The sequence below is a fragment of the Pelodiscus sinensis genome, chromosome 10 (genome assembly GCF_052426305.1).
Source record: "Pelodiscus sinensis isolate ZL-2025 chromosome 10, ASM5242630v1, whole genome shotgun sequence".
NCBI lineage: Eukaryota > Metazoa > Chordata > Testudines > Trionychidae > Pelodiscus > Pelodiscus sinensis.
The window spans coordinates 27,931,554-27,954,927 of record NC_143061.1 but is presented as its reverse complement, the minus strand read 5'-3'; the positions used below and the strand labels follow the sequence as shown (position 1 = coordinate 27,954,927).

Sequence of the window (23,374 nt, the reverse complement as noted above, 5' to 3'; positions counted from 1 at the left end):
CCCCCCCGCCGAGGGCTCCGCCTGCCCTTATCCAGCCCTGGGGCTAAACGGGAGCTAAGGGGAGTTTATCCCGCCGCAGCTCCTGCCCTTTGCAAAGTATCCGCCAAAAGTCGCTGACAGGCGGGCCGAGTGACAGACAGCGGCCGGCCGGCCAATCATCCGCCTCCCTCTGGCCACCCAATGGCGGACGGGCTCAAACCTCTGAGTCAATGAGGCAGCGCGGCCTGACGGGCTCCTCGCGGCGGCCAATCCCGCGGGCGGGCGGGGGCGCGTGTGCCTGTGTGGTCCCCCTCCCCCTCCCGAAACCAAGGGCGGGGGAGGGAGAGGGTGGCGTTTAGCGCGAGCCAATGGGTCCGGGCGGGCTGTGAGCGAGGCCGCGGGGAAGGGATGGCCCGTGGCGGCGCGAGGCGGCACCGCGGGACTGCCACACCACGCGCTGGCTGCCGGGGGGCGATGAGACCTCGCGCGCTCCTCCCCCGCCCCGCCGGCAGCTGCCGCCTCCCCGCCTGCCAGGGCTGCTGAGCTCGGGCACGGCGCCTGCCTGGCAGAGGGGCTCGCGCTGCCCTCGCGTTGCGCCGGGGCTCGGCCGCGGCTGCCTGGCCCGGGAGGCTGGGCGCTGCCCTTGCCGCGCCAAGGGGGCTGGCGCTGCCCGGGCGCTCGCCGCTGCTGCCGCCTCTCCCCTCCCGTCTCCTCCCCCCTCCCCCTGCCGCCTGCCGGCTGCATGCTCACTCCGCTCCAGTGAGAGCCGCGGCGGGGCGGCTTCTCTCCCCTCCCTCCTTCCCCGCTGCCTGGAGGTGGGAGGGAGAGACGAGACCCAGAGAGGAAGGAGCTGGGTGTGCGGAGCGGAGCCATGCGAGAATACAAAGTGGTGGTGCTGGGCTCGGGCGGGGTGGGCAAATCCGCCCTCACCGTGCAGTTCGTGACGGGCTCCTTCATCGAGAAGTATGACCCCACCATCGAAGATTTCTACCGCAAGGAGATCGAGGTGGATTCCTCCCCCTCGGTGCTGGAGATCCTGGACACCGCCGGCACTGAGCAGTTCGCCTCCATGCGGGACCTCTATATCAAGAACGGGCAAGGGTTCATCCTGGTCTACAGCCTGGTCAACCAGCAGAGCTTCCAGGACATCAAGCCCATGCGGGATCAGATCATCCGGGTGAAGAGGTACGAAAAGGTGCCCATGATCCTGGTGGGCAACAAGGTGGACTTGGAGGGCGAGAGGGAGGTGTCGTATGGGGAAGGCAAAGCTCTGGCTGAGGAGTGGAGCTGCCCCTTCATGGAAACTTCAGCCAAAAACAAAGCTTCAGTGGACGAACTGTTTGCAGAGATTGTCAGGCAGATGAACTACGCTTCCCAGCCCAACGGGGACGATCAGTGCTGCTCGTCCTGCGTGATCCTCTGAAAGGGCTTGGGGGGGGCCGTGTCGTTCGCAAAGGTTTACAACAAAAAGCAGCAGCAATGTGATCGTTCGAAACAAAGATTGGAAACAACTTTGCATACACAAGGATTCCAGGCGGCAGCAGCAGCAGCTGCTGCTGCGGCAGTGATCAGTGTCATGGGGTGGGTGTATTGTTGGAAACGTGGCTTTTTCAGCATGTACATTTCATCTATTTTGATTGTTGCATATTTCCCGTAAGTACAGATTGCTGTATTGGCATCTGACACCAGTAAGAAAAGTTTCGTCCTGGAGAAAGGGGAGTTTTGTTAGCAATTGTTTTCTAACTGGAAGAGTTAAATTACACCTAAGGAACTGAGGGGAACAGTAAACGAAGAACCATTGCAGAGGGGGGAAGAAATCTTTCCGAGGACGTTTAGGAAATAAGATTGGTTCTCTCTCTTCTTTAGCCAACCTTGAATGCACCCTGTGACTATGATATTGATTCTGAGGATTTCTATGCAAAGTTGGATTATTGTTACAGCGTATCCAATCTGAAGTATTGCACATTTGAACTGGGACTTGAAAACACTGATGCCAATACAGTGTGGGGTGCCAGAACGTGTCTGCTGATCATTTGTGAAACTTTATATTTTGTTTACCTGCTGTATCTGATGGGACTTTGGGGGAGAGCGGTAGTATTTTTTTTTATCAGCTGTGAAAATGTTACAAATCTGCACAATATTTTTTTAGTTGTGTTTTCTTTTATTCAGGGGGGAGGGAGGTTTGTGGTGGTGGTGGTGGTTTGTTTTCCTTATTTTTGGGTTGGCAATAACTGATTTTGATTAGCTCTCTAAAGTACAAAGACTTCCTAAATGTGATACAGGGCCAACAGCAACCCTGTGTCTGTAGAGTGCCTTCAAAACTCAGCTGTTCCAGCCGGTGCCAACCTGTGAAAGCTCCACAGAATCCCATTATCTACTACTCCAGAAACTACTTAACAGCTTCCTTTGAGTAATCATACTGAACAAGCCAGGACAAAAAGGCCTATTGTTTAGTGGAATTTATTTCTTATTTCCATGTGAGCCTTTTAAATGTCATTTCCACATCTTCCAAATTTGGACTGCATTTAATTCAAATTTACAGGCATTTAGTTTTTTGGGACAATTTCTTTTGTTTTGGTTCTCTGATGTAGGATGTACCTCCAGCCAGCCAAGAGAGAAATCTTAATGTTGTGATGTATCAAGAACATTCTAACAACTGTAACTTTAATTCCAGACATGCGTTTAATGTCTACCCATTTTAAGACTTTTAATACAAATGTTTTGGGTTTTTAAAAAAAAAAAAACAGCAAAACTGTGGTTTTTTTTTAAATGTATTGTAAGGAAAACTAACTTTAATATGCGATCATGGCAGAAGTATGCTTTTTTTAATCGTGATATTTGTTTAACCAAAAGAACAGGATATTAATAATGGGGGATGGTTACCTAAAATCATGAAGCTAGGGAATGTTTCTATTGTATCTGTTGGTAATGTTGCAAACAGTCGAATAATTATATTTAGGCACTGGTGCCATGAGATGCTGTATTCTACACTTATCTAAATGCTTGCTGAAGTCATTTGGGCTCTATGCAGAACAGCTTGCAGTATTGGAACCTGTTTTGTAACTTTAAGAATTAACATGGTTTATTTGAGCGTAAGTGTTGAAGGTCAGCTATTCTATTCATAAACTTAAAGACCTTACTGATTTTACTGAAAAGATACAGCTTTGAAAATTCTGCATTAAGATTGACTCTTTATTATTTTAAATGCAACTTGCAAAAGAGGGGGAAAAATGGGCTTGTCTATTTTTTTCCCTCGCCTCATTGATTTTTTTTTTTTTTAAATATGAAGAAGGCCTGAAAGGCATTATATTCTCCCCCCTTCCTCCTCTCCCCCCCCCCAAAAAAAACCCACACCAAATTTCCAAATGTTTTTTTAACTGGCTTGTGATTGTCCAGGAAGACACTCAGGCACTAATGAAGTTGACTTAAGAAACCAAAAGCTGAACAAATTGAGGAAGTATGGACTTTAAAAGTCAGACTGATAAACACTTCGTGTGTCTAATTCTTTGATCATGTAGGCACTGTATCCAATAGAAAAAGATCCCACTGACATCAGTTGTGCAGGATTAGGGCTCTATACAGGTATGATTTCATCAATTTCAGTCACTTCAGCTGCAACTGGTTATATTGTTTTTCTCTGATTTATAGGATCTATTTAATTCCCAATACCTAGCAAAAGACTTGGAAGAAATTATACCTTAAAAATTAAACTACATGCACCTCCATCTGAGGTCACTACATTTCACTTCTCTTAAACTCCCAAGAAGCTTTCCTGGCAAACTACACTAATATTTCAACAATTTAAAAAAAATAATACTCAAATGAAGAGAACTACAAACTTGTTCCCTTCCCACTCTGTGTGCTCGGCCCAAGAGAAACAGAAAAAAGCCTTATTCCAAATTGATTTCTCTTAAGTCGTCTATATATGCCAAAGGTACAAACTCATTTTAAAAAACTCACTTTTGCAGTTCACCTTTTAAGAATTTTTGTTTTAAAAAAGAGTAAAAAAATCTGAGAATTTAAAATTAGACAACATGCTGAATAGCTATTTTAATTATTAATAATGGCGACATCTTAACATACACTTTTAATTTTCCATATTAAGGTAAGCTTACTGTAAAGATTTTTGCATATGTTATACATGTATCTTGGCCATTGCTAGTGGTTCAATACTGTCTAAATACTACATGCTTTCCCCCAAGTCCTGGGAACTCCTATCCCTCAAAGCTCATTGACCTCAATGGTATTTGGAAGTTTTTTCGGCATCTAATAGTAGCTGGCCTTAGGTGATTACTTGATGATTTCTGGATAACTTGTTCAGTAGAGTTATCATAATTGCTGCTTCCAACATTATAAAACCTAACAAATCTTTTAGTTTTTGCTCACAAAATAGCAGGTATTCACATCTAAAATTGAAGTTAAAATACCTCATGGTTTCATATTACTTCATTTTTGATTGCGTGTGGTGGGGTTTTTTTTGTTTGTTTTTAAAGAAAACCTGACTAAGTAATGATGCAAGTGTGTATATATAGCATACACCAGCTCAACATACACTCCAGTTTTAGCTTTGGCCTAGCAGAACAGGTGAAGGTCTTTTAATACATGTTGCTTCTTGTCAAAGGGATGTTTGCATTCAGAAATAAAAGCATATGGCCTGGGTCTAATACAATCAGTGCAAGTATAGAAATGTTAAAAATGTTTAACTTCTACTGATTAGTTAGGATGCTACAGAAAGGAGCACTGGCATACTGGATGGCTAGACCTTTCAGAGACTCCAAACTGTTGTGTAACTCACTAAACATAGGCCTATAACACAAACACTAATTATAAAAGTACACCCTCTGTTTACTCCCCTCCCCCCATGTGGATGCAGTTATCAATGTAAAGGTGCTTTATACTGGTATGACTGTCTTCTCTGTGGGAGCAAACCATACGGCTACGTCTAGACTGGCCCCTTCTCCGGAAGAGGCATGCAAAGCAGGCAAGTCAGAATAGGGAAATCCGTGGGGGATTTAAATATCTCCTGCGGGATTTAAATAAACACGGCCGCCGCTTTTTTTCCGGCTTGGGGAAAAGCCGGAAAGGAGCGTCTAGACTGGCGCGATCCTCCGGAATAAAGCCCTTTTCCGGAGGATCTCTTATTCGTAGACGCTCTTTTCCGGCTTTTCCCCAAGCCGGAAAAAAAGTGGCGGCCGTGTTTATTTAAATCCCGCGGGGGATATTTAAATCCCCCGCAGATTTCCCTATTCTGACTTGCCTGCTTTGCATGCCTCTTCCGGAGAAGGGGCCAGTCTAAACGTAGCCTACTAGTAAAATGTACCTTTTGTAATGATACAGCTCCATCCACTGTATTGGTTCTGAAAATTTAATTGGATAGAAAAATCAGGCGCCATATATCCTATGGTCCACGATGATTGCATTTTTAAAGTTTATTTATATTTGAAATATTCTCTATGATCACTGCAATTGTAGTGTTCTAAAGCTAAATGCACTTGTGTTGAAGGTTTACAATAGGATAGTCAGACCTTAGAGCTGACCATAATTCTACAGCCATGAAATCTAATATTGCTTATAAGTTTCTTGAAGATTCTTTTCTTCAGAATGGGTGTGAATGGTTTGTGCAAAGGACAGTTTGAGGCAATGGCTGACTGTCTCTTGACGGCCTCTTGGTTTGGTTTGTCATTTTCACAGACGTTGCAGAACATCTGATTTCAAGCTATGAGTGGCAAAAAAAATAAAGCTTTTACTTCTGTAAGAAATCTGTGTGAAAGTGAATGCCACTTGCTTGTTAGGTCCTGCTCTTGAAATTCACATCTAAACTCTCATGACTTTTAAGTAGGAAAAGGACTTGGCGCATGTATAAATATACTTTACTATTGGTTAGTTGACTATTAGAAGCTCCCCTACTCTGCAGATTCGAATAGCAGGAAATAAGAAAATTTACTACACTGTCCCTTATATCAGCTTGGCTATTTTGGGTGCTCTGTGCATGTGCTCACAAGATCTGGGACTTCTGGTGCAATCCACTATCATGTGGGCTATGTACAGTGGTCAAATACTATTTAAATGTACCTAAACTGCCCTCAATTGCTTATAAGGCCTACCTTCAAAGGTATAATTTTTATAGTAAATACCACCACAAAAATGTCTTTCTCCAATATTGCTGTAATGTGGGTCACCCTACAGCAAGCTTTATGTAGAAATTCAGTGCTTGTCAAGCTCTCTTATAGAAAAGGGTTTATTTTCTTTATCTGCAGTCACAAAGGTAACTGCTCCAACTGAGTCTTGGGAATAATGCTCACCACAAAAGAGAATCTCGTACCTTACCCACTGTAGAAAATTCAAAATTAGGCTTTATTTCAAATAAAAAACCCACCAATGTGAAGTGTAGCCAAAGTGCTAAAAATTGGAGAAGGGAACTTCTTGGAAAAGATTTTTTTGAGGAGAAGAGAGAATGACACAAGAGTAAATCTCTAGTATTATTATTTCATCATCTGTTAAGTGCCATAAGATTTATATTTTATTTCCTATTTTATAAAATAGATTGTGTAGAAGAGGATACTTGGACTTCTTTTCTAGCTTTGCATCTGATTGTGTTCCCAAGAAAGCAATAGGTAGAAAATTCCTATTAAAACCAATGGGAGATACATTGAATAGCTTCCCATATCTACATTTTTCAGATTCACCGGTTCCTTTGTACAGCCCAGTCAGTTTCAAGTTATTAAAGAATATACAGTGAAATCTGACTCTTCTGAGCAGACAACAGGATACAGTGTAAATGTTTACATGGTGTAGAATATGTAGACCGTTATTTGTTAGATTTCTACTAGTAGTCTCTGTAGAGGAAGTTAAAATGTATGCTCAAATGCACTTCAGATCCAGTTAAGGCAACTGTCAGAATGTAGTGATTAGGTAGATGACACTCTTATGCTAAGCAAGATTCTGTATTAAAAGTACATTTTAGTAATATGTCTAATTTGAATAGAGGCTCCAATTTTAGTAAGAAAATAGAGTGCCTTTGATCACATGATCCGAAACTGATTTACTAAAGTTAAGTCTCAACACTGGAAACTACTATTCTATTGTGTTGCCAACATTTTTTTCTAGTGTTGGTTTGGGCAAAGAATAAGAAACATTTTCTTATAAGGGATTAGTAAAATAAAGGTTCAATTATTAAGGCAGTTAGTTTCTAAAAATGTCGCCATCGTTGTTTTTTTAATCACTGTCTTTCAAACTGTACAAGAAATCTTTTGTAGAAAGTGTGTTAATGGATACATGTCTGTGTAGCAGACAGCTTCCAGGTGTGCATGTACATTGGTGATTGCCACTTATGCAACAGATTTTGCAAGATCTAGATTAGTCATACTGATCACAATCACATTATTTCACCATTTTCTGCCTTCTGGAGCCCCTGTACATTCTGTTTTAGCATGATACTAGGGTTGAAACAAAAGGGTCATCTTGTGAGATTCATGTTTGCAATTGGATTGCTGAGTTGGAAACTGATTCTAAATGAGATTACATGGTTCTTATCAAGTGACTATTGCAAAATGTCTTATTCGTATAATGTTCCCTATCCCATCCTTCTCAGTCATGAAGTAGGTCTATGTATCTCTTGATTTATTTCTTTAGGTTTCTATTTCAGCCAAGGTAAAAGTGTGTGGAACTTTTCAAAGATAAGAGTATTTCTTTATGAAACTACAAGTCCTAACTGTTCCCTGACACAGCAGTGGCATAACTACAGGCTAAGCTATAGGCATTAAACTACAACTGGATACTTTTTGTTCAATAAGACTGTCGGTCAATGAATAAAATCTTATGGAAAAAATTTGAGTGGCTACTGACTTGGGATACCTCAGTTTTTGGCAATTGCAAATCAGGCTCTGGGTGTCTCAAGTTAGGTTCACAACATTTTTGGTCCATCTTGGAAACATGGCTGCTGCTGCTGCTGCTGCTAATGACATTTGATGTTGGTGCAGTGACACTGGACACAAGAATTAGGGATGTTTATTGTTTCATTTCCTTGAAATGTGGCCTTTTGGGCTTAGTGGGAGAGAGTTAACTAAACTTAGTGCTTCATGACCATTTCATAACCTTTACCAACCTCAGTTTTACTTATTTTCTGGATGAAACTGGGTAAGCCACTTAATATCTTCTTCTCTCTAGAAGACATAAAGTCTGGTAGAGATGGAAATGAGAATGGGGCACAGAGTGAGAGTGAGGTTATGGTTCAGTGGCTAGAGGCAAAGCATTCCTGACTTGCACAACTGAAGGGGTAATGGTGTGTTTTTCCTGGTCCTGTACCTAACTGCTGCAGATTTGCCATATGACTTTTGACGGGTCATTTGGTTTTTCTCTGTATTTTCTACACAGCTGAAGTAGTAAATTTTGATTTAATCGAATCTATATATATTTCCTTTAGCTGAGGATTGGTTCAATAATTGGTTGCAGCAAAGTGAAATAAGAAGTGGCCAAATAAAGTAAAGAACATGGAGAACAGAGAACATGCCTGGAAAGTGATCCACTACTTCAAAGTGGATGCAATAGGCTTTTCCCAAGTAGTTGCTCTCATATTTACAAAAACTTGTTTGTTAAAACTATCCAATAACAAGTGGTAAACTTTATATAGCCATCTCTAACACCTAAAACAGTTTTAAATAGTAACTTTGTGTTAATGAGAGGATGCTTTGAGGGTTTTATACTGCCCTTGGTTGTTAGGCATTGTAAATGAAAACCATGCCTATTACTGAGGAGAGATTTGATTTGCATATGTCTGTATTGCTAAAGGATTATAAAAATCTCCATCAAATAGGGGCTCACACAGACATGATACCCATAAAGTAGTTTGCAATGTAGGTTGCAAGGACTTCAGTAAATAATGATTCATCTGAGTTACTTTAGCAATAACCTACTGAAGAGAAAAACAGCTACCACCCCTTTCGTTTTAAAACTGAGGGAGTATAAATAGTATGGACGGTAAATAGTTTTGTTCATAAGCTCAAATGCTTAAATTGAGCAGAGTAATATCTAGCCCTTTGGAGATGAAAGGGAACAATAATTCCTTCTCACTACTGCTGGGTGTGTTCTGAGGGTGATAGTATTACCTTGTCAAGAGTGAAACAGTGCATGATTGCCGTTATCTATTGCCGCCGCCACCACCATTTCATGAAGTCACTAGCCACATGACTTAAGCGCTCACTGTAGGATTTGGCAATCTACTCTCTTTTTAATGTAAAGGGTGAAAAAGCCCAAATGATATAGCGATATGTAATTATTTCATTGCATATCATAACCCAGAAGTTGAAATGCTGGGTTACTTCTGAACACTCAGGACAATGCATAATTTTCAGCTATCTACTTAAGTATAGATTTACTGGAAATTGCGCACACGTGCAGCCTGTTTGACTTGCAGGTTTAAACAAAATTACACACTATTGGTAGGTGTCAAAGAAAACCAAAGTATTTCTTGCAATGTACTGTGACTGAAGAGCTTGGAGAAAATTCTTGCAATTAAGATACAAAAGTAACTATGCAATCCACTTCACTTTAAAGTTGTTACTGTTGTGAGGTGTATATGCACCATCAGGCTACTCTTCTAGACAGAGAAGAAAGGCAGAGGTCATCTGCAGTTCTTTTGGAATATGCTTACAATACACATAAGCTGAGGCTCTGACTCCTATTTGAATCCAAGCCACAGTTCTGTCCAAAGAAATCAGTCTGACTCAGGTCAGTAAGCACTCAGGACCTGGCTCCTAAGAGCCTGTTGTGGGGGAGAAGGGTAGGCTGGAGTCTTGTTGTGACTGCAGTCCAAGCCCTTACCTTTGTGCAGTGAGGACATAGGTCAAGCTACAGATGCAGATCTTCATGATGCAGTATGGATATGTTAGCATAACTGTGAGACTGAGATTCAGCCGTTGTAAGGTGAGATTTACATTGCAGTTTGGACACTCAAGCATGGAAGAACCTAGTCCACACGCCTGTCTCCCACATACCCAAGTTTACAATGCCATGTGGACAGACCCTTAAAGATATAGGCACAATTTCTCTGAATGTGTGCATGTGTTTTAAAATATACCTTAAGTGGTGAGAAGGATGCACTTTTATACCTGAAATACAGTCTCTAAACAATCATCTGTTAGCCAGCCTATCTATCTGATTAGTTGATATGGGATTCTAGACAAGGGAACACAATATAAACCGCCAAATCTGAGGAAAAACAAAGTTACTTTTTATCTTTCAACACATCTTCAAGCTTTTTGAAACTGAGCAGGTTTAGTACTCATGCAAATACAAGTAGTATCTAGTCTGTAATTCAGGAATATGATTAATTTTACCGTTAATCTGGGAAATGTTCAGATTCAAAAACATGTTTAGAAGTACTGTTTTGATTTAAGATGTCTTTGTTGCATTTTATAAAGTGCTGTGATGCACCCAAACATTGCCCTGTAAATAAATACTATTAATTGTGGATGATAACACAACTGAGGTGTGAATAACTGACCCTCGCGTTCTATGCTTGTGGAAAATGTGTCCCAAATAATGTGTTACATGGCATTTCGCACACCAAACATTCTAGGAACTTAATAGCTATTGTAATGTAGGTAGTTGACTGCTAATTTTTATTCTAACTGTATGAAATGATCCAGCTATAAAGTACAACTATTGCTGCCTATATAAAAGTTAATCCAAAAATATTCCTCTCCATGGCCCTTTTGGAAATATCTTTTGGAAACACTGGCTTGGAGCAAATCACAGATGGCTGGATTTTCTAAGTGTGCAGTGTGGTTTGTGCAGAGGTAAGGTGGCAGAGAATGTTCTCCTAGAACATTTGCATTTGTATATCAAAACATGGGTTGACAATTTGCATATGTGTGCTGTGCACAAGATGCCTTCCAGATTTTAAGAAAGTAGCCCTTCAGGTGCCTTATTTAGTCATGTGTAAAAGTGGATTACTAATACTTATGTACCCCCAGAGGATCTGGTGAGATTAGATGTTAGACCTAGTTGAAACATGCAGCTGTGCAATACAATTGCAAGTTGTATTGGTTTAGTCAAACTGGTGCAATCTCTGTGTGTAGACAAGTCCCAAGTAAAACATTTTTGAGATACTTGGATAAATGATGAATAGCTGTAATTTGCAACACAATGGCAGTGGGACGTGTACATTATTTTTGAAGTGAGCAGCATTTTTAAACAGGTTTGAATTTTTTTCTTAAATCATAAAGCAATTCCAGTACCATGTATTAGTTAACAATAAGAAATTACCATAATATCAGTGAAGTGGAGGTGTTTATTGCAAAATGCTTTATTTTAATGGGTTCACTTTTATGTTACAAACCCTAACATTTGTCCTGTTTCTCAAGATCTTGAAAATAACTACTGCGGTTGTTCCTTACATGTAAAAGGCTGAGCAGATAGGAAAGTCAATATCGGCTTATTTATGCAACAAACGCATATTGTGTGTACAGGAAATATTTTGAGGTATAATCAGTATTATGCACATGTAGCTTCTCTTATGCCACTAATGACTGGAGCTTTTAAAGATGATTACAATGTGATTTTAATGTAGTTGGGAGCCATATGTACTTAAGGCTGATACTGATAATGATAATTTGTCATTACTAAATACCTCAGTGTAGGGTTGTGTATGTGTTGTTTCTGAATTGCTGCCAGATTTATCTGACGATTAACAAAATTAAGATCAAGATAATGAAGTACTGGAGTAATTAAATTTCTCAGTTTTGAGATTTTTATTTTTACTTCCTCCCTCACTCTGAATATTTTGGATGTTCTTGCAGCATTAGAATAGCTGTCTGGTTTTTGCTGTTTCTTGTCTCAAATTCTGTGTTTGCTTTGATGATTTTGTTTTTTTTTTCTCTAATGCTAGGTCTTGGCTTCTTTAAAAAAGCAGAGGCAAGAGATTCACATTTGAATTATTGTCTACTATCTAAGCATATGTGTCATACGTTTAATACATTTTTGAAATACAAAGTAGGTTAAGGACGATGATTGAACATACAGGGGACTTGCAGAGCCTCAGCCTTCTCCCAGTAAAGTCGGTAGCAAAACTGACTCTATTTTTTTTTTAGTGGGGGAAGTAAAAGAGAAAGTGGCTTTTGCTGAGTCTGGACAGCTAAATTGTTTTTAGGACAGAGCTGTAACCTATGCTTTTACTAGGTACAGGTCTCTGTGCCTATGTAATACCCCTACACATATGGTGAGGGGGAGGGGTTGGAGAGCCAGCACACAAACTAGATCTGAAATTTGTTGTTGATACTAGACGTTTAGGCCAAAATTTTCTACCTCAGATTCTGAAAACGTATTTGATGGGAACTGTGGGTGCTCAGCACTTCTGAATAGCTGCCAACTGCTTATTTGTGTAAGAAAAAATGGACATAAGTTTCTAACATTAAAGATCTAAAATATTTTTGCTTGTTTGTTTCAGACATCTTTGACCTTAATTTTCATGGAATGTCAAATATGTATGTCCAACTTGATTAATCCAGTAAATCACCCTGTTACTAAGCATGTTTGGAGTACTATCTCTCGTTCTTGGTCTGGTGGTAGCAATCTGTTATGCTTGTCTGGATTGTTTGTGGTCTGTACCTTTGTGAATAAAATACTCAGTTTATTTCTCACCTATGCGTGTCTTAACGAGACCGAAACTAGACTGAAAGACTGTCTAGACTGAAATATTAAGACCACAAGGACAGGTATTTCGGGATTCTTATAAAGCTAATAATGAATCAATGTTTTTAAGTGGGCATCTGATTACAACTTGTTTCAGATGTGTTTAAGATTCTGTGATTACCAGACACTTAAGATCTGTCAACAATAGAATGTTTGACTTGAGTTAATAACTTGAGCTATTTCACAATTAATCTACCATGTTTGTGTATGCTAATCTGGTCACTCCACATAGGCTTGATCCTGGACACACATGTTCTAAACAAAATATGTGTTGTCTAACTTTATTGCTTGCAAGGTAACTCAACTCTAGGTAAAAATTATAGGCAAACCCTTAAATACAGATATATTCTGTATATTCTGCTCCCCCTTACATGGCTATAAATCTGAAATAACTTTATTGACTTTGTTCCGTTCCTGCAAACATGCACAATGAACTTAACTACTGTCCATAGTTCCACTGACATTTCAACTCAGTGTAGCATTACTCTATTTTAATTTTGAGAATCTACATGTATTTGTCAATTTAATTAAAAAATCCAACTATTTTTAGTTCTTCAGGGCTAGTTTCATCAAAATGGCAGGGTTGGTAAAAGGAGCATGTTTTCAGATGTGTTATAGAGTACTGTGCTTAGAAACCACAGTGATCTGGGAATCTCTGCATGTTTCTTTTTTGGAAAAGTCATAGGATAGAATAGCAGCTTGAAAGGGATACACCTTGTAGTCTGTACCACATAATCCAGCACTATTTATTCTTAACCTGGGTAGGGAGTAGAACTACCAATTGTTAAGTGTTACATAGTACACTTGAAAGCAGACTCCAACAGCTGCTCACTTTGTGGCTGCTCTGAACATCTTTCACAGATTCCAAGGCCAGAGGGATGACTGTGGTCATCTAGTGTGATCTACAGAAGCCAAGCCTTTGCACTTCCCTGAATTAATTCCTGCAGAACTAAAATAGATCTTTCCCCCAATTTTGCCCATCCATCACTGGGGGATGCAGACCTAGATCCCTGAGGAATTCCTATCTGACCTCTCTGTGGTACTGTATTATGCAGTACACTCTACTAGATACCCATTTTGTCCTCTCAGTTGCAGTGTACTGCATTTTCAGATCATGTTCAATAGAACAAGGGTTGCTGACTGGCAAGTGGTGTAGCAGAGAGTTTTTCAACTCCTGATTTACTCCTCGGTCCCTCACTTCTGTCCTTTGGAGGGGAGTGAGAGTAGCAGAGAGCCAAAACTTGGGAGCTGGGGCTCCAGAAGGACAGTGGGGTGGCTGCAGCAGATACTGTGCTGTCAGCCCTCAGATAGGGTGTGCTCGGCCTAGGATTGGGTGTGTATAAGGCAGCAAAAGGGAAGCTGAGGGAAGGACTTCCCCGAACCCTCCCCGAATCTAATTCCTGAAGGTCTGAAACTGCATATTGTGCCATTAGCAACAAATGATGATTTAAGAATAAAATGTGTTTATAAGGGTGCTTTCCTACTGAATCATGGAAGTCAGTTTGCAATCTTACAAGCCCTCTTTCCTGTTCCCATTGCCTCTAACTTGTTATAAATTGCAAAATTATTATTTTGTGTTGAGTGAGAACATCTTTAGATAAATTTTGTAGTTAAAAATAATTGGTATGGTGTGATTGTGCTGGAAGGCACAAGCGCTAACATTGAAAGGTGGAGATGTAGGCTTATTATAAAGCCTGTTGCCCTGTTTTAATAAAATGAACTTTAATGGGACACCAACCTGCAATCATCACTTCCACCAACTAATGTTTTAGTTTAATCATTTGGCAGCGGTCTGTTCATTGAATGTGTCACACTTGCCCCTGTGCATTATGCTTTTCTTCTTTTTATAAGTCGTTCACACAGCAAGAAGGGATACAGAATAATTTTTAAAAAGAAAAATATAAGTTTAAGGATCACCAGAATTAGTAGAGAGAACAGAGAAGCTGTGACTATTACAGAAAATAACTTGAGAAAAATTAAATCAAAGAAAACTTTGAGGTCACACATGTGCTATGTAGTATGGTACTAAGTCTGTTGCACTTTAGCCTTCTATGCCATTTTGGTGGTAGTAAGGGGATTGGAGTGCATGGTAGCTCCAGAGCCACCATAAAGCAGTTGGAGCAGCCTCGGATACAGGATAGGGAGTGCAAAAGCTAGGGCCAGAGAGGATGGGTAGCCTCTAGCTATTCTCTGCTTCCTGTGATTGATTGGCAGAGCATGAGGGAGAGTTGCTCCAGCTGATGCTGGAAGCTGCACTAGTCCCTCAATTATCCCAGAACAGGGAAAAAACAAAGGCAGCTTGAACAAACCTCTTCTGTCTTCCTCTTCTTCATTTTTGTCCTCTTTTACCTTTCCTGCATCCAGCCCAGGGTTGGACTGACTGTGAATTGGATGGAGTTTCCAGAGATCGCTGCATAAGCCTTTAAACATAAAAGGCTAGTCCAAAATAAAAAGCTTGATGTTCTGTAAATAAAACACAGGAACACAGTTAAGTCAGACATGCCATGTTCATGTAAATACTTTGGCCTGAAGTAGAAACTTAAAAAAGAAAAAGCAGTTGAACCCTCTGGGTTGGCGTCTGCTCATTTCTTGGGAGTACATGTGACTTTTAACCCCTAAAGAGACTTGAGATCAGATGCAGTACATAAGATTTGAACTTCTGATTGAAACTGTCTCAACGTCAAGCTGATAATCTCCTTGTCAATTTAAACTGAGTCAATTTCAATCAAATCTCTTTAAGATAAAACTCTTCTTCAGGAACATATATTGTGGTGGTTATTTCTGTTACTTGTGAAGCTACCAAAGAGGGTATAGTCAGTGTAATGCTGACTGGGAATTATAATTCTGTAGTGGGGCATTTGTGGCAAATCTAAAGTTGAGAAATAATTATTGCTCAATTTATTAGTTATCCTTGTGCAATAAGAATGAGAAGAGACTTGGTGAGTCTCAGAAATAACCATTGCATGAGTCTGAGGGGATCACACTAATTTGTTTCAATCATCAATGCAAAATAGGGTGCATGTGATTCTGTATTTCACCATCTTGTGAAACAGCTGACATGCAAAAGTTGTGGTCAAAATGTATTATAAATAGGCTTTTATTTATGCAAGTTGACTATGAAATACAAAATGTTGCAACTCAGTGTTTCATTGGCTTAGGGTTAGCCCTCCTATTAAAACTTGTTGAGTTTGTTCTGATAATGCCAAGATTTTAAGGCCAGGAGGGACCATCATTGAACATCAATCTGACCTACTGAGCCACAGAACCTCACCTATCCGCTCAGGCAATAGATCAGGAACCTGTGGCTGAGTTAATGGAGTCTTCCAGGATTGATTTAAAAGACTTCCAGTTGCAGAGACTCCCCATATGATATGCAAAGGTGGGAGAAAACCCCCAGCATCTTTGCCAATTTGGCCCACAGAGAAACTCCTTCCTGACCCCAAATATAGTGGTGATCAGTGATCATGTGGGCAACACCTACCAGCTAGACATCTGGGAAAGAATTATTTGTAGTAACTCATAGCCCTCTGCATCTAGTGTCCCACCTCAGGCCGCTGAAAATACTTGCTAATATCATCCTCTTCCCTGCTTGGTGTTTATCCCCCTGATGTATTTATAGAGCGGTATCATGTTTCCTCTCAGCCTTTGTTTTGTTAGGCTAAACTAAACTTAAGTCTCCTCTCATAAGGCAGGTTCTCCATTCCTCTGATCATCCTGGTAGTCCTCCTCTGCATCTGTTCCAGTTTGAGTTCATCTTTCTTCAACATGGGAGACTGGAATGGAATATGAATTTGTAATGTAGTTTATCTGGCCAGTGTAAACAGGGATGTACTATGCTATTGACTCAGAAGGTGGGTCTTTTTAGATGGACTAAATCTTCTCAAAGGGCCTTTTCAGAGACAGTAAAGAAAAAATGGGCTATGTTTATTCCTGATGTGAATGAACTTGGCATGGTCATGCTGTCCTTTTCTCCTCATTTCTTTTGAATGAAATTCACCTCTCCCTAGGCTGAGCCTCTGTAACTGAGTTTTATGTCTGGAACCACACCATGAAATGAATAGACAGAGGTGCCCACCACGAGGCGGGGCTACAGGCAGTCCCCGGGTTACGTACAAGATAGGGATTGTAGGTTTGTTCTTAAGTTGAATTTGGAACTGGCATCCAGATTCAGCCACTGCTGAAACTGACCAGCGGCTGACTACAGGAAGCCCGAGGCAGAGTTGCTCTGCCCCGGGCTTCCTGGAATCAGCCGCTGATCAGTTTCAACAGCAGCTGACTCTGGATGCCTGGGACAGAGCAGCTGGGGTGCTCCCGGGTTGGTCCAGTAGCCCCAGCAGACTAGGGAGACGCGGGCGGCAGGACCAAGACGCACTGCGGTCCCGCCGCCCGGGTCCTCCGGGTCGAGAAAAGTTGATCTGCGTCTCCCTGGTCTGCTGGCGCCCCCCAGCAGACCAGGGAGACGCGGAGCAAAGCCGCGGAGGACCCGGGCGGCGGGACCGCGGCACGTCTGGGCGGTGCCACCACCCGCGTCCTCTGGGGCGAGAAAAGCCCATTTGTAAGTACGGATCCGACGTAACCCGGGGACTGCCTGTAAAATACTTTAATATACCAATCTATGGAATGACACAATGGCTGCTTCAGGGTGTTGCCAAGTTATTCTGTACAGGATAAACTTAAAAAACAACAGTCTGGTAGCACTTTATAGACTAACAAAACATGTAGATGGTATTATGAGCTTTCATGGGCACAGCCCACTTCTTCAGATGACCAGAGTTTGAGTTGCAGACCCAAAATAAATAGTGGCTGCTGTCATTCTGCAGAAGGTGGAGGCTACTGGATCCATTTGAGTGTGTATTTTATTGGCTAGTCCCCATTCTCCTGCACTGGCCTAATTAGAGTTGGCAGAGAACCCCCTGTGCATATACAAGGAATGCATCAACTCGGACAGTCCCACCACATGGTTTACACATTGTGTGCCTGGGTGACTTTCACCCTTTATTCCATTCTATTAAAGCTACTATTATACCACCTTTTGGAAGGCTATTCCTATTGAAGTACTGTGGCAAGGCACCGCCTGAGATTCACCAGGCTCAGTGCTTCCCTCCAGGGAGCCTGGAGAAAGTCAGTCCTATTCTGGATAGTATGCATTCTTCCACTTAAGGGGACTATTTTCCAGGCAGGCCTAAGGAGTGCCCCTTTGTCTAATGAAAAAGTCACCAGTTTCAATACAAAGCTTTGGCTTTGTTATTGGCCTTGGAGTACCTTCTCTTAAACAGGCAGTCAGTGATATAGCTTCCCTTTTAGGGAGGGGAGCAGCCATCCCAGGGCTGCCTTTCTCCCTGTTGCCACTAAGTCCACACCTCTGAGAGGAAGGGATATACTATTATCCTGAAGCACAAAGAGAAAGTGACTTGTCCAAGGTCACACAGGAAGTCTATGACAAAGCAAAAGCTTGAGCCTAGGTCTCCCAAGTCTCCGCATAATGCCCTGAACTACTGGTCCATCTTTCCTCTCCTATCAGCAATATCAAGACAACAATCTTCCTCCTTCAAGAATTCTCTCTTGGAAAAAATGGAAAGGGCTTATTGAAGGATGAGTCAGCATTTGAAAAACATGCCTGATGATGAGCTGCAGCTAGATGAATTCAGACTGGGAACATGGTGCATATTTTTAACAGGGTAATTAATGATTGGAACAACTTATTGATGGATATAGGGGAGTCTCTATCCCTCGAAACCTCTACATCAAACCTTGATATCTTTCTAAAAGATGTGATATAGCTAATGTGATTGATGCAGAAATTTCTGAGGGAGGTTCTATGGCCTGTATCATGTAGGTCAGACTAGATGAGCATTCAGTTTTAGGCCAGAGCTGACCATTAAATCATGTAGTCTGACCTCCTGACTGTCACAGGTCACATGCCACTAGTTACCCTTGTATTGAGCCTAATAAATTGCATTTGACTAAATCATACTTTCCAGAATGGTACCTAGTCTTGATTTAAAGACTGAGAAGAATGGATTGGGCTCCACTACAGAAGTGCTGCTTTTAAAAACTCATGGTAAAGAAAAAAATCTGGTTGATGAATTGGAATTTAGTCGTCATCAATATAGCATATTACATGTTCCTGCAGCTCTGAGAAAAATTAATAGAGTTTTGAATGTCTGTAATTTCTAATAATAAATCTACTCTGGCTAATGTGTGCACAGTTCAAAAATGTTTCAAATAAAAATAGATTATATGGATTAAAAAAGCAGTTTGATCAGCAAGCCCCACTACATTTTCCCTTTAGCTACCCGTAAAACAATATATTATCTATCAATTCCAAATATATCTTTAAAAAAACTCAAAAAATAGAAGACTATTCAGTAATCTATTGATCAGCCATCTTCATATACACATTCTTTGCAGCCACGTGCAGTAAATAATTTCCTAGAAATAGATTTGTTGAGGGAGCACTGTGTAATATTGGAGTGACTAAGCACAGCAGGCTTTATGTTGTCCGAAAGATGGTGTTTCCTGAGGAGTTTTAGCTTTACTTAGTAAGTAATTAGCCTCTAATAAGATTGCTACATATTAGAGAATCACAAAAGTTTCAGATGAAAAGATCTGTAATTCTGATAGGATTGATACTTTTCAGAATTTTCATCAAGGATATCTATTTCTGACCGCTACGCTTATCTTCATGCCTCTAGTTTCCATCCCAGACTCATTTCTCAATCTATTGTATACAGCCAAGCCCTAAGATACAACCAGTTTTGCTCCAATCCCATAAATAGAGACAAACACCTACAGGATCTATATAGAGCATTGCTAAAACTGAAATGCCCACCTGGTGAAGTGAAAAAACAGACTGACAGAGCCAAAAAAGTACCCAGACACGAACTACTTCAAGACAGACCCAAAAGAGAAAACAATAGAATTCCACTGTCATTACCTACAGTTCATAACTTAACCCCCCCCCTCCCCAAAGCATTATCCACAATCTACAATCTATGTTGGAAAATGACCCCTTACTGTCAGAAGCCTTGGGGGAAAGGACTATTCTAGCTTACAGACAACCCCCTAACCTGAAACAAATCCTTTTAGTAACCACGCTACACAGCTACATCATGGGTGCGACTAGATTGGCAAGATTTTGCGCAAAAGCAGCTGCTTTTGCGCAAAAACTTGCCAGCTGTCTACACTGGCTGCCTGAATTTGTGCAAGAACACTGACTTTGTAATGTACAAAATCAGTGCTTCTTGCGCAAATACTTTCACACTCCCTCTCGGGAAAAAGCCCTCTTGCGCAAGAATACTTGCGCAAGAGGGCCAGTGTAGACAGGGAAGAACTGTTTTGTGCAAAAAAGCCCCGATGGCTAAAATGGCAATCGGGGCTTTCTTGTACAAAATCACGTCTAGACTGGCCACGGATGCTTTTGCACAAAAGCATCCATGCCAATCTAGATGCACTTTTGCAGAAATACTTTTAACGGAAAAACTTTTCCGTTAAAAGTATTTCCGCAAAATAATGCCCGTCTAGATGCAGCCCATAAGTATCCAGGAACCAACCCTGGTGCCAACTCTGCCCACACATCTATACAAGCGAATTCATCACTGGACCCAACCACATCAGCCACCGAATCAGAGGCTCATTTAACTGCACATCCAGTGATATGGTCTATGCCAGCAATGCCCCACTGAGACATATATTGGATAAACTGGACAGTTCTGATGGGAAAGAATTAATGGACACAAATCAGATATCTGAAAAGGCGACACACAAAAACCTGATGGGGAACACTTTAACCTCCCTGGATGCTCATTAAGGGATATACAAATTCCTGTTTTGTTTCAGACCAATTCCACAACCAAAATACACAGAAAAGGATTGGAACTCCACTTCATTCTCAAGTTTTAACTCTCCTGCAAATGGTCTAAATTGCGATATCTGATGGCTCGCACATTATCAACCAACCAAACAGTGAAGGTGCCAATGGTTCTTGATGTCTGTGTAGGATCTGGTGTTAGTACTCTTCCTTTCCTAGTGCAAACTAATGGTTCTTATCAGCCTCTTTTAACTATTTAGTCTTTAAGGTGCTAATAGACTATTTGTTGTTTTTAAAGTTTTTCCTGTTACAGACTGGTTCGGCTATCCCTTTGAAACTTATGTACCCAATGTCCTCTTCCCACCTCTGCTCCAATTTTTTTCTCACCTCCCCATCTCCTTCCCTTATTTATTCTTGGTTCTGGACTTCCAACACTCTGGTCATGTGAAGAAGTGGGCTGTGCCCACGAAAGCTCATGATATCATCAACAAGTTTTGTTAGTCTTTAAAGGGCTACCACACTATTTGTTGTTTTTAAGGTTTTCCTATTCCAGACTAACTAAGCTACCCCTCTGAAACTTTATTTCTGAAAGGCTGGTTTCCATGAGATGGAGACGTATAAGACTTTTCTCTAGCTGTGAATTTCTTAAGGAATTGAGTCTGGAGACTGCAAGTAGCACTGAAGTAAGAAGTTAGGCTAACTCTACACTACAATGATCTATCAGAAAAAGGTATTCTAATTGCATTGTCAATTTGCGTATCTTTTTCCCATAGTTTTTTCAGAAGAGGCTTTTCCAAAATTTGGCCTCTAATAAGAGTCTAGAGGGGGCCAAATTTCAGAAGAGCCCTTCTTTCTCATGGAGGAGGAAGACAGGGCTTCCGGTATCTTGGAAAACCCCTGGGCTGTGTCTACATTGGCATCCCTTTCCCGAAAAGGGATGCTAATGAGACACTTTGGAATAGCAAAATCTGTGGGGGATTTAAATATCCCCCGCGATATTTGCATTAACATGGCTGCCGCTTTTTTCCGGCTTGGGGATAAGCCGGAGAAAAGCGGCAGTCTAGACGTGATTCTCCGGAAAATAAACCCTTTTCCGGAGGATCTTTTATTCTTACTTGAAAGTAGGAATAAAAGATCCTCCGGAAAAGGGTTTATTTTCCAGAGAATCATGTCTAGACTGCCGCTTTTCTCCGGCTTATCCCCAAGCCGGGAAAAGCGGCAGCCATGTTAATGCAAATACCGCAGGGGATATTTAAATCCCCCACGGATTTTGCTATTCCAAAGTGTCTCATTAGCATCCCTTTTCCGGAAAGGGATGCCAATGTAGACACAGCCCTGTAGTTTAGATATAGCCTTGGAAGACTTCAGTGTGTTCACTTTATGGAAGGAGGGCTTGTTTGTGATTTGCTATTTAGGGGGTTTCCTCCACTGAGCCATATGAGGCGCATCAAACTTCAAAATTAATGACAGATTAGGCCGCCTGTCTCATAGCTCCTCAGAGGCCCAGAGATTTTTCCACTGCTTTGTGAGCTTCATGGAAGTATGATTCCTATGGATGCTTCACATAGTACACTGCTAGCTACTACTTGCTCCCATGGGCAGTGATTTCTATGGGCCTGGAGTGCTCGGGCATATTTTTTGCTTGGGGACCAGCTCCTAGAACCCCTGGCCTGACCTGCTGCCCCGGTGTGACTGCTGGCATGTCCCCCTCCACCCTCACCAGCCTGGGTAATTTAAAATGGCTTGGGAGTTCCTACTGCCACTACCAGCAGCATAGCGGGGCTAGATCTGCTTCTGTCTGCTTGCTCTGCATGACTACTGCCATGTGCATTTCTGCGGTCCCTGGGGGGTTGTTTGTATGCATTGCCCCCACCATCAGTGCCTGTGTGGACAATGGGAAGTATAAGTGGTAGCTGCTGCCAGAGGGGGTGGTGCACCAGGTAAATGCTGCACTTCTACCCCCTTCTTCTGCAGCCCCTCCTACAGCCCACCTCCTCCCAGAGTCTGCACCCCTTCCTGCCCCAGACTTCCTCTGCACCCCCTTTTCTCTTCCCCCCTCAAACCTCCAAACTCCCTACCAGAGCCTGCACCCCTCTCCCTCCTGTAGCCCCTGTGCTTCAGCTCAGCCTGCACCCAATACCCAGACTCATGTTAGAGCCTGCCCCCTCTGATCCTTTCCCACAGCCATATTCCCTCCCAGAGCCCAACCCCTCACATCCTTCTGTACCCAACACTCAAACTCCACCTGGAGCCTGCACTTCCTCCCCCCACCCCAAACTCCCTTCCAGAGCCTTAGGCAGGTGTGGGGAGGGAGTTTGGGTGGGAGAGGAATGTGGGTTCTGAGTGTTCTGGGCAGCACACCACCAAAATTTCTGCAAACAGGTCACCCCTGCTTGTGCCACATATGTGGGGCCCCATAGCATCATTTTACAGCATCGTATGCAGGCATGCTTCAAATTTGTAGTGTTTTTGGGGGGAGGTGGGGTTCTTCATAAAGTGAGATACAATAGCCCAGAGAGCAGTCAGGGTATCTCTAGATACTTAAAGAACCCTCTCCTTGTTGACTCACTTGAGGGTTTCTGCAGGGTCTGAGGAAAAGAGTATGACACTATGGATCTGTCAACCCCCACCCACTAGGTACATTTGAGTTTCCTTTTGCTGTACAAGCAGACAGGATGTTCTTAGCACCATATGTTCATAAAATGTACTTGCTATGGATTTTTAGAATTGTTCCTAATCTGAGACATACACTTCAATGCAGTCGTGCAGTTTACAAAGCTGTTGGTTTTATAAGCATGGCTCTATACCAGGAGCGGTTTGTTGTCAGATAAATAGTTTTTTTGTATACATTTTCATGAAGAACAAACCCCTTGCCAATGTTAAACCCATTGAAGA

At 41.8% G+C, this 23,374-nt stretch overlaps 1 protein-coding gene across 1 annotated transcript; it reads left to right on the top strand.

Annotated features, from left to right (window-relative positions):
- The first annotated feature begins 269 nt into the window (after positions 1-269).
- RAP2B (RAP2B, member of RAS oncogene family) lies at positions 270-6,309 on the top strand. Its single transcript, XM_089780815.1, has one exon. The coding sequence runs from the start codon at positions 851-853 to the stop codon at positions 1,400-1,402; it is 552 nt and encodes a 183-aa protein (XP_089636941.1). The 5' UTR covers positions 270-850; the 3' UTR covers positions 1,403-6,309.
- Positions 6,310-23,374: the final 17,065 nt, after the last annotated feature.

Coding starts and splice junctions, on each gene's coding strand:
- RAP2B (XM_089780815.1), top strand. CDS start 851: ATGCGAGAATACAAAGTGGTGGTGCTGGGCTCGGGCGGGGTGGGCAAA.